This window comes from Heterodontus francisci, chromosome 18, assembly GCF_036365525.1.
Source record: "Heterodontus francisci isolate sHetFra1 chromosome 18, sHetFra1.hap1, whole genome shotgun sequence".
Taxonomy (NCBI): Eukaryota; Metazoa; Chordata; class Chondrichthyes; order Heterodontiformes; family Heterodontidae; genus Heterodontus; species Heterodontus francisci.
The window spans coordinates 87794499-87807058 of record NC_090388.1 but is presented as its reverse complement, the minus strand read 5'-3'; the positions used below and the strand labels follow the sequence as shown (position 1 = coordinate 87807058).

At 45.3% G+C, this 12560-nt stretch overlaps 1 protein-coding gene across 7 annotated transcripts in view; it reads left to right on the top strand.

The window, feature by feature from the left end:
• The window catches only part of LOC137379761 (transcription factor ETV6-like), a 209132-nt gene extending 200347 nt beyond the window's left edge, over positions 1–8785 (top strand). For all 7 annotated transcript variants that reach the window (XM_068051099.1, XM_068051098.1, XM_068051104.1 and 4 more), the window contains 2 exons: positions 7563–7663; positions 8184–8785. In XM_068051099.1, the coding sequence (XP_067907200.1) occupies positions 7563–7663; positions 8184–8289 (207 nt within the window). In that variant the 3' untranslated portion in view covers positions 8290–8785. The remainder of the gene's footprint in view (positions 1–7562; positions 7664–8183) is intronic.
• The last annotated feature ends 3775 nt before the right edge of the window (positions 8786–12560 follow it).

Here is a 12560-nt window from a genome sequence, read left to right as displayed (position 1 = left end):
GGGAGACAGGATCATGGACAGGTCTGGGTGGGTGAGGGGCAGGGGGTGGGTGGTGTTGGGAGACAGGATCGCAGACAATCCCAGCGTTGGGACAAGGAGAGATGATTTTCTTAAGCTGATTTAGCCATATTGGGGCGAGCTCAGAAAATCAGGACATTTTTCATTCCAATGCTTCACTGTGTAAAGAAACTCCCTGTTTATTCTTTCGGGGCCCTCCAGTTACTTATTTACGCAGCAATGGGAATCGCTTTCTCTAGTTTATCTGATCCAAACTACTCAGGATTTGCAACAAGTCTCTCAGATCTCAAGGGTGGTGCTGTTGTTGTCTGGTGCACCGACCTCTACCTTGCAGAGGTTGAGCAGCAACTCTCAGACACTGCTTCCTACCTCCCCCTGGACCATGACCCCACAACTGAACATCAAGCGACTGTCCGCAGGATTGTCACTGACCTCATCTCCGGAGATCTTCCCTCTACAGCTTCCAACCTCATAGTCCCGCAACCCCGGACAGCCCGCTTCTACCTCCTTCCTAAAATCCACAAACAGGACTGTCCCGGCAGACCCATTGTCTCAGCCTGTTCCTGCCCCACTCAACTTATTTCTTCCTATCCTGACTCCTATCTTTTCTCCCCTGGTCCAGTCTCTTCCCATCTACACCTGTGTCTCTTCTGATGCCCTCCGCCACATAGGTTTCCTGGCCCCAATCACCTCCTCTTCACTATGGACGTTCAATCTCTCTACACCTCCATCCCCCACCAGGACGGTTTGTGAGCTCTGCACTTCTTCCTTGAACAGAGGCCCAACCAGTCCCCATCCACCACCACCCTCCTCACCTGGTTGAACTTGTTCTCACATTGAACAACATCTCCTTCACCTCCACTCACTTCCTTCAAGTAAAAGGTGTTGCCATGGGTACCCGTATGGGTCCTAGCTCTGCCTGCCTTTCTATGGGATACTTGGAATATTCCTAGTTCCAGTCCTACTCCAGCTCCCTCCTTCACCTCTTTTTCTAGTGCAATGATGACTGTATTGGCGCCACTTCCTGCTCTTGTTCCAAACTGGAAAATTTCATCAGCTTTGCTTCCAATTTCCAGCATTCTCTCACCTTCACATGGTCCATCTCCAGCTCTTCCCTTCCCTTCCTCGACTTCTCCGTCTCCATTTCTGGGGATAGGCTACCAACCAATATTCATTATAAGACCACTTATTCCCACAGCTACCTTGATTACACTTTCTCTCATCCTGTTTCCTGTAAGGACTCTATTCCATTCTCCTAGTTTCTCTGACTCCGTGTCATCTATTCTGACAATGCAGCCTTCCATACCAGGGCTTCCGATATGCCTTCCTTTTTCCTCAAGTGAGAATCCACCCCGCCAACTGTGATTGACAGAGCCCTCGATTGTGCCCGTTCCATTTCACACAGTTCTGCTTTCACCCCTTCCTCTCCCCCACCACCCAGAACCAGGATAGGCTTCCCCTTGTTCTCACCTTCCTTCAGACAAGCCTCCATATTCAGATCATCCTCCTCTATTTCTGCCAGCCTGATGCCACCACCAAACACATCTTCCACACCCATCCCTGTCAGTATTCTGAAGGGACCATTCCCTCTGTGATACCCTAGTCCACTCCTTCATCACCCCCAGCACCTCTTCCTTTTCTCACGACACCTTCCCATGCAATCGCAGGAGGTGCAATACCTGTCCTTTTACATTCTCCCTTCTCATTGTCCTAAGCCCCAAACACTGCTTCCAGGTAAACTGGGATTTAGTTAGTCATAGAATTATACAGCACAGAAACAGGCCCCTTCGGCCCATCGTGTCTTTGCCGGCCATCAAGCACCTATCTATTCTAATCCCATTTTCCAGCACTTGGCCCGTAGCCTTGTATGCTATGGCATTTCATGTGCTCATCTAAATACTTCTTAAATGTTGTGAGGGTCCCTGCCTCTACCACCTCTTCAAGCAGTGTGTTCCAGATTCCAACCACCCTCAGTGTGAAAACATTTTTCCTCCAATCTCTTCTAAACCTCCTGCCCCTTCCCTTAAATCTATGCCCCCTGGTTATTGACCCCTCCTATCATTTTTGTATACTGTATTTGCTGCTCATGATTTTCAGTTTCCTCTACATTGGGAAAAACAAACAGACCGGGTAACCATTTTGTGGATTACCTCTGTTCAGTCTGCAAGCATATTCCCAAACTTCCAGTCACCTGTCCTTTTAATTCTCCCCCTTGCTCCCACTCTGATCTTTCTGATCTCTGCCTTCTACAGTGTTCCAGTGAAGCTCAACGCAAGCTCAAGGAACAGCACGTCATCAATCTATTGGGCTCTTTACAGCCTTCCAGACTTAATACTGAGTTCAGTGATTTCAGATCATTACCTCTGCCCCCATTTTGTTTCCTTTTTCTTTGCTGGTTTTTGTTTTGCTCTTGTTTTTTGCTTTTGTTCAGCAGCTGTTCAGGATCTGCCACTCATGCTTCATCCAGACACATCCTTTTGTTTCTTTACTTGTCCCATTACCTCTCCCTTTTGCCTTTGGTCATTTAAACTCCTTCCACCTGCTCACATCACGGACCTTCCCTTTTGTTCTTTTTCCCACAGCATCTGCCAGACCTGCTGAGTATTTCCAGCATTTTCTATTTTATTTCAGATTTCCAGCATCTGCAGTATTTTCTTCTGTCTCAGATCTCTTCTTACCCTTCTCTGTTCTGTTTCTTGTCGTCTCATAATTAACAAAAAAGACAGTCAAACAAAATAAAACCTCGCTTCTCAAGAAGGTCACCATCTTCAGCTCTGTGGTTGATGCATATCGTCTTCACATCTTTACAGTTCTGGTCTTCAAAAGGTGCAGTTCATGCATTTGACCACTTTGTTGCCATAATCAATACAGTCTTACCCTTCTCTGTTCTGTTTCTTGTCGTCTCATAATTAAAGCCTCTCAATGCAAGGTAATGACACATGAGGAAGGTCATCCAGACAGTTCCTGAAGTCCACCTGTTAATGATTGCACAGTTTTTACCCTCACTGCTCTCAGACATGCTGTAATGAGGTTGAAAAGATGAGTGCAGCCTTTCCCCTAAACTTAGACTCCTGACACTAGGGATCATTTTGTGGCTCCTTTCTGCATTCCATCCACCACTTCAACATCTCCCTTGGTTCTTGGTTTATACAGATTTAGAATTCCCTCCTTGCTTTTGTATTCTTTACCACCTTTACATCTCTAAGTTTCTCTGCTCCTCTACTCATTTGAAAGTGTACCCCTGTATCTTATATATCCAATTGTTCCAGCTCCTTCCCTTGTACCCTCTCAATGCCATTACCACATTCTTTGCAAACTGAGATAAAGTCAGGAAATGGAAGAGAGGGAGGAAATCAAGAAAATTACGATCACCAGGGAAATGATACTGAACAAATTGTTGGAGCTGCGGGCTGACAAGTCCCCGGGTCCTGATGGACTTCATCCTAGGGTGTTAAAAGAAGTGGCTAGTGAGATAGTCGATGCGTTCGTGTTAATTTTCCAAAATTCCCTAGATTCGGGGAATGTTCCGTTAAATTGGAAAATAATTGTAACTCCTTTATTCAAAAAGGGAGGGGACATAAAGCAGGAAACTACAGGCCAGTTAGCTTAACTGGCTTAGGGAAGATGTTAGAAGCTATTATAAAAGATATTATAGCAGGGCATTTGGAGAAATTGAAGGTAATCAGGCAGAGTCAACATGGTTTTGTGAAAGGGAAATCATGTTTAAACAATTTATTGGAGTTCTTTGAGAGAGTTACATGTGCTGTGAATAAAGGGGAACCGATGGATGTATTGTACTTAGATTTCTAGAAGGCATTTGATAAGGTGCCACATCAAAGGTTATTGCAGAAAATAAAAGCTCATGGTGTAGGGGATAACATATTGGCATGGATAGAAGATTGGCTAGCCAACAGGAAACAAAATAGGCATAAATGGGTCATTTTCTGATTGGCAAGATGTAGCAAGTGGTGTGCCACAGGAATCTGTGCTGGGGCCTCAACTTTTTACAATTTATATAAATGACACAGATGAAGGGACCGAAGGTATGGTTGCTAAATTTGCTGATGACACAAAGATAGGTAGGAAAGTAATTTGTGAAGAGGACATAAGGAGGCTACAGAGGGATATAGATAGATTAAGTGAGTGGGCAAAGGCCTGGCAAATGGAGTATAATGTGGGAAAATGGGAAATTGTCCACTTTGGCAGGAAGAATAAAAAAGCATATTATCTAAATGGTGAGAGATTGCAGAGCTCTGAGATGCAGAGGGATCTGCATGAATCGCAAAAGGTTAGTTTACAGTTACAGCACATAATTAGGAAAGCTAATAGAATGTTATCGTTTATTGCGAGGGGAATTGAATACAAAAGTAGGGAGATTATGCTTCAGTTATACAGGGCATTGGTGAGATCACATCTGGAGTACTGTGTACAGTATTGGTCTCCTTATTTAAGGAAAGATGTAAATGCATTGGAGGCAGTACAGAGAAGGTTTACTTGACTAATACCTGGAATGGGCGGGCAGTCTTACGAGGAAAGATTGGACAGGCTAGGCTTGTATCCACTGGAATTTAGAAGAGTAAGAGGCGACTTGATTGAAACATATAAGATTCTGTGGGGTCTTGACAGGGTGGATGTGGAAAGGATGTTTCCCCTTGTGGGAGAATCTAGAATCAGGGCTCACTGTTTAAAAATAAGGGGTCGCCCATTTAAGATGAGGAGAATTTTTTTTCCCTCTGAGGGTCGTGAATCTTTGGAACTCTCTTCCTCAAAAGGCGGTGGAAGCAGAGTCTTTGAATATTTTTAAGGCAGAGGTAGATAGATTGTTGATAAGCAAGGGGGTGAAAGGTTATCAGGGGTCGGCGGGAATGTGAATTAATCAGTTCAGCCATGATCTTATTGCATTTTGGAAGGTCTAATGCAGGTGGGAGGTATACAGTAAATGGCAGAACCTTTAGGAGTATTGACAGGCAGAGAGATCTGGGCGTACAGGTCCACAGATCACTGAAAGTGGCAACGCAGGTGGATAAGGTAGTCAAGAAGGCACATGGCATGCTTGCCTTCATCGGTCGGGGCATAGAGTATAAAAATTGGCAAGTCATGCTGCAGCTGTACAGAACTTAGTTAGGCCACACTTGGAATATTGTGTACAATTCTGGTCGCCACACTGCCAGAAGGACGTGGAGGCTTTGGAGAGGGTACAGAAGAGGTTTACCAGGATGTTGCCTGGTCTGGAGGGCATTAGCTATGAGGAGAGGTTGGATAAACTCGGATTGTTTTCACTTGGAACGACGGAGGTGGAGGGGCGACATGATAGAGGTTTACAAAGTTATGAGTGGCATGGACAGAGTAGATAGTCAGAAGCTTTTTCCCAGGCTGTAAGTGTCAGTTACCAGGGGACATAGGTTTAAGGTGAGAGGGGCAAAGTTTAGAGGACTTGTGCGAGGCAAGTTCTTTACACAGAGGGTGGTGAGTGCCTGGAACTTGCTGCCGGGGGAGGTGGTGGAAGCAGGTACGATAGCGACGTTTAAGAGGCATCTTGACAAATACATGAATAGGATGGGAATAGAGGGATACGGACCCTGGAAGTGCAGAAGGTTTTAGCTTAGGCAAGCATCAAGATCGGCGCAGGCTTGGAGGGCCAAATGGCCTGTTCCTGTGCTGTACTGTTCTTTGTTCTTGTTCTTTGAATGGCGGAGCAGGCTTGAGGGGCCAAGTGGCCTACTCCTGCTCCATATGTTCATAAAATCCTAATTTCATATTTCAGCTATTCCTTCATCCTTTACGGAAATGTCAGCTCTAATCAGCCCTGCCCTTTCTTTAACTAGCACAAAGGAAGATGGTTATGGTTGTTGGAGGTCATAGAGAGATACAGCACTGAAACAGGCCCTTCGGCCCACCGAGTCTGTGCCGGCCAACAACCGCCCTTTTATACTAATCCTACATTAATCCCATATTCCCTACCACATCCTCACACCACCTATCTACACTAGGGGAAATTTACAATGGCCAATTTACCTATCAACCTGCAAGTCTTTGGCTGTGGGAGGAAACCAGAGCACCCGGCAGAAACCCACACGGTCACAGGGAGAACTTGCAAACTCTGCACAGGCAGTACCCAGAACTGAACCCGGGTCGCTGGAGCTGTGAGGCTGCGGTGCTAACCACTGCACCACTGTGCCGCCCCAAAAACAATTGTGAGACTTGAATCTACAACCTTCTAACTCAGAGGTGAGAGAGCTACTCACTGAGCCACAGCTACATACCCTGGTCAATCATCTCCACCTCAGGGTATCACTGCAGGAGTTCCTCATGATAATGTCCTAGGCCCAACCATCTTCAGCTGCATCATTGCACAATGTCCAACACCATTCGCAGTTCCTCAGATACTGAAGCAGTCCGTATCCAGCTGCAGCAAGACCTGGACAATATCCAGGTTTGGGCTGATAAGTGGCAAGTAACATTCATGCCGCACAAGTGCCAGGCAATGACCATCTCCAACAAGAGAATTTCACCATCTCCCCTTGATAGTCAATGGCATTACCATCACTGAATCCCCCACTATCAAAATCCTGGGCGGTACTGGTGCACAGTGGTAGCAGTGTGTACCATCTACAAGATGGACTGCAGCAACACAGCAAGGCTCCTTCGACAGCACCTTCCAAACCCGCGACCTCTACCAACTAGAAGGACAAGGGCAGCAAATACATGGGAACACCACTACCTGCAAGTTCCCCTCCAAGTCACACACCATCCTGACTTGGAACTATATCACCGTTCCTTCACTGTCGCTGGGTCAAGATCCTGGAACTCCCTTCCTAACAGCACTGTGGGTATACCTACCCCAAATGGACTGCAGTGGGTAAAGAAGGCAGCTCACCACCACCTTCTCAAGGGCAATTAGGGATGGGCAATAAATGCTGGCCTTGCCAGTGATTCCCAAAACTCATGAACGAATTAAAAAGAACTTTTATTTTTTATGTTTATAAAATCGTTTACTTTTCTACTGGATCTTTATTCATTCCCTCTCTTACCTTTTCTATTCTTCTTTAGCAACCCTCTCAACTTTTAAAGTTTTTCTTTAGTATTACTGCCCCTGGATTGGTCATCTCCCTATTTTAAGCACTTCATTTAAGTTAAAATTCTCAACTCAGCCGAGAGACTGCCGTGTTTGATGCCTTGCTGATACTCAGTAAGCTGCAGTGAGCACCTGGGTGTGCTGGATTGAGGGGGATCTATCTTGAACTGAAGGCACTGTGCCCTCTGCTACAGCAGGAAATGTGGCCATGGTGCCCATGAGTTTCAGTCTGTTAAATGGACGGGACATTGTGGGCAGCACAAACTGATACAATACGTCACGGAGATCTCAGGGAGCATGGCCATCTCTTTCGGTTAATCCTGAGCTATTTTCCGTAATGAACTCTCCAGAGTGGAAGCTGTGTTGTAGAGGTTCAACCTGTGGAAAGGTGATGAAAGGAGGTTTATTGGCTGGTCCGTGTGCCCCAGTGTACCAATGCTTTAATAATCGAAATCTCTCTGCAAAACAGAACCGAACAAACATGACGTACGAGAAAATGTCGAGAGCTCTTCGGCATTACTACAAACTCAACATCATCAAGAAGGAGCCTGGACAGCGGCTCTTGTTCAGGTACAGTGGGGGTGGCGATGGTCCTGAGGGGTGGGGGTAGACTGGCAGTGTGGGCATGATGGTCCTGAGGGATGGGGAAAGGGGTTGGTGCTGAGGGCAGTGGCATCGGGGAATGACGGGATAATCTGTGGGGATGCACAGCGGGCAGAGACAGCGAAGACAGGTGGGGGGGATGGACGGTGAGGTGGGGAGTGGGGGGGGGAGGAGACGGACGGTGAGGTGGGGAGTGGGCGGGGGAGAGACGGACGGTGAGGTGGGGGGGGGGATGGTGAGGTGGGAGGGGGGAGGTGGTGAGGTGGGAGGGTGAGTTGGTGAGGGGGGGGAGATGGTGAGGTGGGAGTTTGGAGGGGTGAGATGGTGAGGTGGGAGGGGGAGGTGGTGAGGTGGGGTGGGGGGGAGGTGGTGGGGGGGAGTGAGGTGGGGGGGGTGAGGTGGGAGGTGGTGAGGTGGGGGAGGGGAGATGGATGGTGGGATGCTGTTTCTTGCCTATCTGAACCATGGATCTTGACCCTTTTGTCAGGTTTATGAAAACCCCAGATGAGATTGTGAACAGTCGGTCAGACCGTCTGGAACACCTGGAGTGCCAAGAAATGGAGGAGCCCCTGTACCAGGACGAGGAATGCTGAGCCCGGTAACTGGCAACTGGGAATTCTCATCGAATATGGAAAACACGGCAGAATATTGCAGCTGTTGGACTGGCAAGGCCTGAGTTGGAGTGGGGAGTGGTTATGTGTGGAGTGCTGGAGACACTGGGGCCCACACTGTACTCCAGTATATCGCTATATCTACCCTACACCTGCTCTTTCATTACTGTGACAACTATCAACCTTTTATTGGACCAATGATTGAGAGTGACTGAGGACAAGCCGATATTCAGCCTGGAGCGTGCTCTTCATCTCTGCTTCCTCATCGTGGCCTCTGATATACTGCCATGCTTCTACAACACACCAGCTGCCTGATAACACCAGTGACTGTGGGGAGCTGGGAGTGTGGAGCCAGACTGGGTTGCTCGGTGGCAGAGAAGTCTCCTGCTGTCCAATGCACTATTACTCTTAATGATTATAACTTGAATTTGTGGTGTTTTTTTAAAACTGCAAAAATGAAATCTTTGTCTATCTCTGAGCTCATGCTGAGAATCTACATTTCTTACTAGAATACACACTTTGTAATGACTTTTTAAAACAATGCTCCACCTGAATTAAATGAAAATGAATTGGACGTGGGCATGCTGCTATAGAGCTGGAATTGTGTTCAAGTGGGGGGAGTTATGTGAATCACATAACCCAGGGAGATTGCCCCAATGGTGCAGCACACAGTGTGACAGTCAGAAACTTTGTGTTAACAAAATACAACTCTTTCATCCACCTTTTGACTTAGTAAAAGACTGGAATAAAAACAGGCAATCATCTCGGTCTACAAGTGGCTTTACACAGTAATTACAACAGGGATACAGGCTTTTTGGCCCAACCAGCCCTTGTTGCTGTTTATCCTCTACACAAGCAGTAGCTTTAATCTATTTTCCCAAATCCCTTTCCCTTCAATCTGACCGATTCTTAAATGTTGCCATGATCACTTCAATCACTAACTCAGATAATTCATTGTACAACTTCATACCTCTCGATGTATAAACATTTTTCCTGTTAAAAACAATAGAATAATCTGTACAGGAGGTGGCCATTCAGCCCATCATACCTGTGCCAGCTTTTTGGTAAAGCTATCCAATTGGTCCCACTCACCTGCTCTTTCACTGCAGCTCTGTGAATTTAGCCTATTTAAGTATTTATCCAATTCTCTTTTGAAAGTTATGATTGAATCTGCTTCCACTGCCCTTTCAAGAAGTGACTTCCAGGTCAGAATAATTTGCTCTGGAATTTTTTTCCCCTCATCTCTGCCCTGGTTCTTTAGCCAATTGTCTTCAATCTGTGTTCTCCTGGTTGCTGGTCCTTCTGCTGCTGGAAACAGTTTCTCCTTAATCTTCTCTGCTGTAAGGAGAACAATCCCAACTTCTCCCATCTTTACACATAACTTATGTCACATTCCTGGTACCATTCTGGTAAATCTCTTCCGCACCTTCTCCAGTGCCTTGCCATTTTTTCTGAAGTGTGGGAGCCCAGAATCGGAAATATTCCAGCTGAGGTCAAACCAGTGTTTTGCAAAGATTTAACTGTTCTCTGTCCTAAATCCTATTGCTATCTCCCCTCATTCTTGTGATCTGTTGGTAAGGTGGGAGGAGGCTCATGTGGAGCATAAACACTGGCCTAGATGGGTTGGGGCTGGATGTCCTGTTACTGTGCAGTAAATTCTCTGTTCACCGTCAGTCACTGGAAACAGTCTGTTTCTACCTACCCTCATGATTTTAAACACCTCTATCAAATCACTCTGTAATCTCCTCGAGCAAAAACAGACTCAATATTTCCAAGTCTTTGTATTTTCTTATATCAGGCAGCATTCTAGTGAATCTGTGCTGTTCCCTGTCTATTGTCTCAATGTCCATCCTTTAGAGTGCAACCCAAAACTGCACACAGCATTCCAACTGTGGGCTTACTGACATTTTCTGTAGAGTCATCATTACACTGTGATTTTTTATGTTCTATACTACTTTCTGCGAAACCCAGTGTTCCATTAAATTTTTTTTTTATGTCCTTACCCCTCAATCTGCTGCTTTTAGTGTCTGACTATCTCTCTGTTCACCCACATCTACCTTCCCCATTCAAAGTATTATTATTTCTATTTTTTATGAAAATATACATTTACTGATGGTGAATTTTATCGGCCCTTTTTTGTCCATTGCTCCACCTTATCTCTTTGGAGCTTCCTTTGGTCCTCTGAATTATTGACTTTGTTTATTTTAGTGCTGCCTGTAAATGTGGACACCGCTCACTTCGCCTTATATTCAAATCAGTGATATACACAGTGAACAGAACTATGTGGAACACCGCTAATCACTTCCAACCACTCTCGAAACTGCACTGAATTCATACTGTCCCTTCCACCCAATTTTTCATCCAGTTTTCCATCCTCCCTCCCCAACTCCATGCGCCTTAATCTGCAAGTCCATGTACACAGCACCTCCTGCATTTCCCCGCCCATCATATGAGTCACCTTAAAGGACTCCCATCAGTTTGTCTAACATGCTTTTCCTTTCATGGTCTAATTGGCTGCTGTTAACTAAATATCTGGAGAGAAAATAATTATGCGGCCAGTGTTAAGAGGGTTGATTGCTAAATCTTATCCAATATTTGGAGAATATACTGTCTGAGTTTTCAGTGTCTAGTCCGTACACATTCAAGAACAATCCTTGTCCACATTTTAACTCATTTACTGAGGTAACTGGGACTGGGATCGGCCATCCATGTTGATTTGTAGTATCCCTAAAGTAACTTACCCTTCGACTGTCTCACCCTACCCAGTTCAAATGGTATTAATTGTATGAAAGCTAAACCCATCAAGATTAGACTGCAGTACAATACAAGCTCAATACTCATCACTGATGCTGTTGGACACAAGGATATGTCATTACCTGACAATTAGATAGCAATATTTATGATAACACAGCAAACGCCATTGAAAGGTTAAGCACTGATAATTGCAATAAACACTTTGTCCCATGTTGTTCGAGCCAGAGTGAGGTTTTGCTTAGTATTATCTCATTAGTAATTTCAATGTCGAAGATTTGAGTGCAGTTTAACAAGGTTAAGCTTACAGTAGACAGTCACAGTGCCACTGACAGTTTCATGACAATATGAAGATATGCTGAGCGCTCTTGTCTTTCTCAGGTTGTATCTTTGCTGCCTCAGGGTGATGTTACCTTTTCTCATTGTTTTCATGTCAGCTTAACTGTGCATGTTTATTATCTCTGTTCTTTATACTGGCCATTAACACACACTGGGTCAGAAACATGAATCATCAACGAACAGCTGTGATATACTTTATAAATTTAACCTCTCATTAAACTCCTGACTTAATCTTCTAACTTTCATTCAACGATCTCTCTACTTTGAAAGTTCTTTATAACTTCTGGTTATTGACTTCACTTCAAAAGCACTTCAGTGGCTGTAAAGCACTTTGGGACATATCTGTCATTTAACATTCAGTCCTTTCTAGAGAATTTCTCAACATTTCAAAATCTTCCTGTCTCCGTCTTTCAGTCTTCTGAATTTGTAGTGAAAGTGTATCTTTATACCCGAAGATGACCCATGTCCATTGCTGACCAATAACTCTTGACACTCGGCTTGTGTTCATGGCGTCAATCCACTCGACTGAGATTGTGATTGGCACATTTTGCTTCACTGAAAATCCTTGTCTTTGTCAATGGCCAGTGCTTAAGCAGCACACTGAGGCCTGGTGCCCACTGCTGGTTGATTGTCTTCTTGTAAGACCCATACCTCAGTGAAGCATTTTCCAGTATGGAATGATCATGTTGAGATCCAGCCAAACAGACACTACTCTCAGTATTAATGAGAGGTCCACGTACTTCAGCTGAGGTTCATTTTTGTACGATACCAGTTTAGGTTAGGGCTAAGTCTGATTGCTGGGGTCAGCACAGAAGGAGCTTTACCCCATTTTTGTTTTGAAGGTGGCCTTTATATCCCAGGCCCCTTTTCTTTTTCTAGAGGGGGTCTTTATGTGCATTTTACATAAATAACTTCATTAAAAACATAAATAAAACAAAAATCAAATTCAAATGTAATGGTCTGCATCTATGATGCACTCCAGTCGCTGCAGTGCCCACCAGTCGTGGAAGGCCTCAAGCAAACCGACGCACACCGCTTGCTCTTCTCCAGGGACCCTCGGACGCGAATGGAACCATGGAAGAGGAGCAGGCAATCAGGGCGCACAGACCCCCTAACAGCCCGCAGCCTGGACCTGTGAATTGCCACCTTGGCCAGACCCAGGA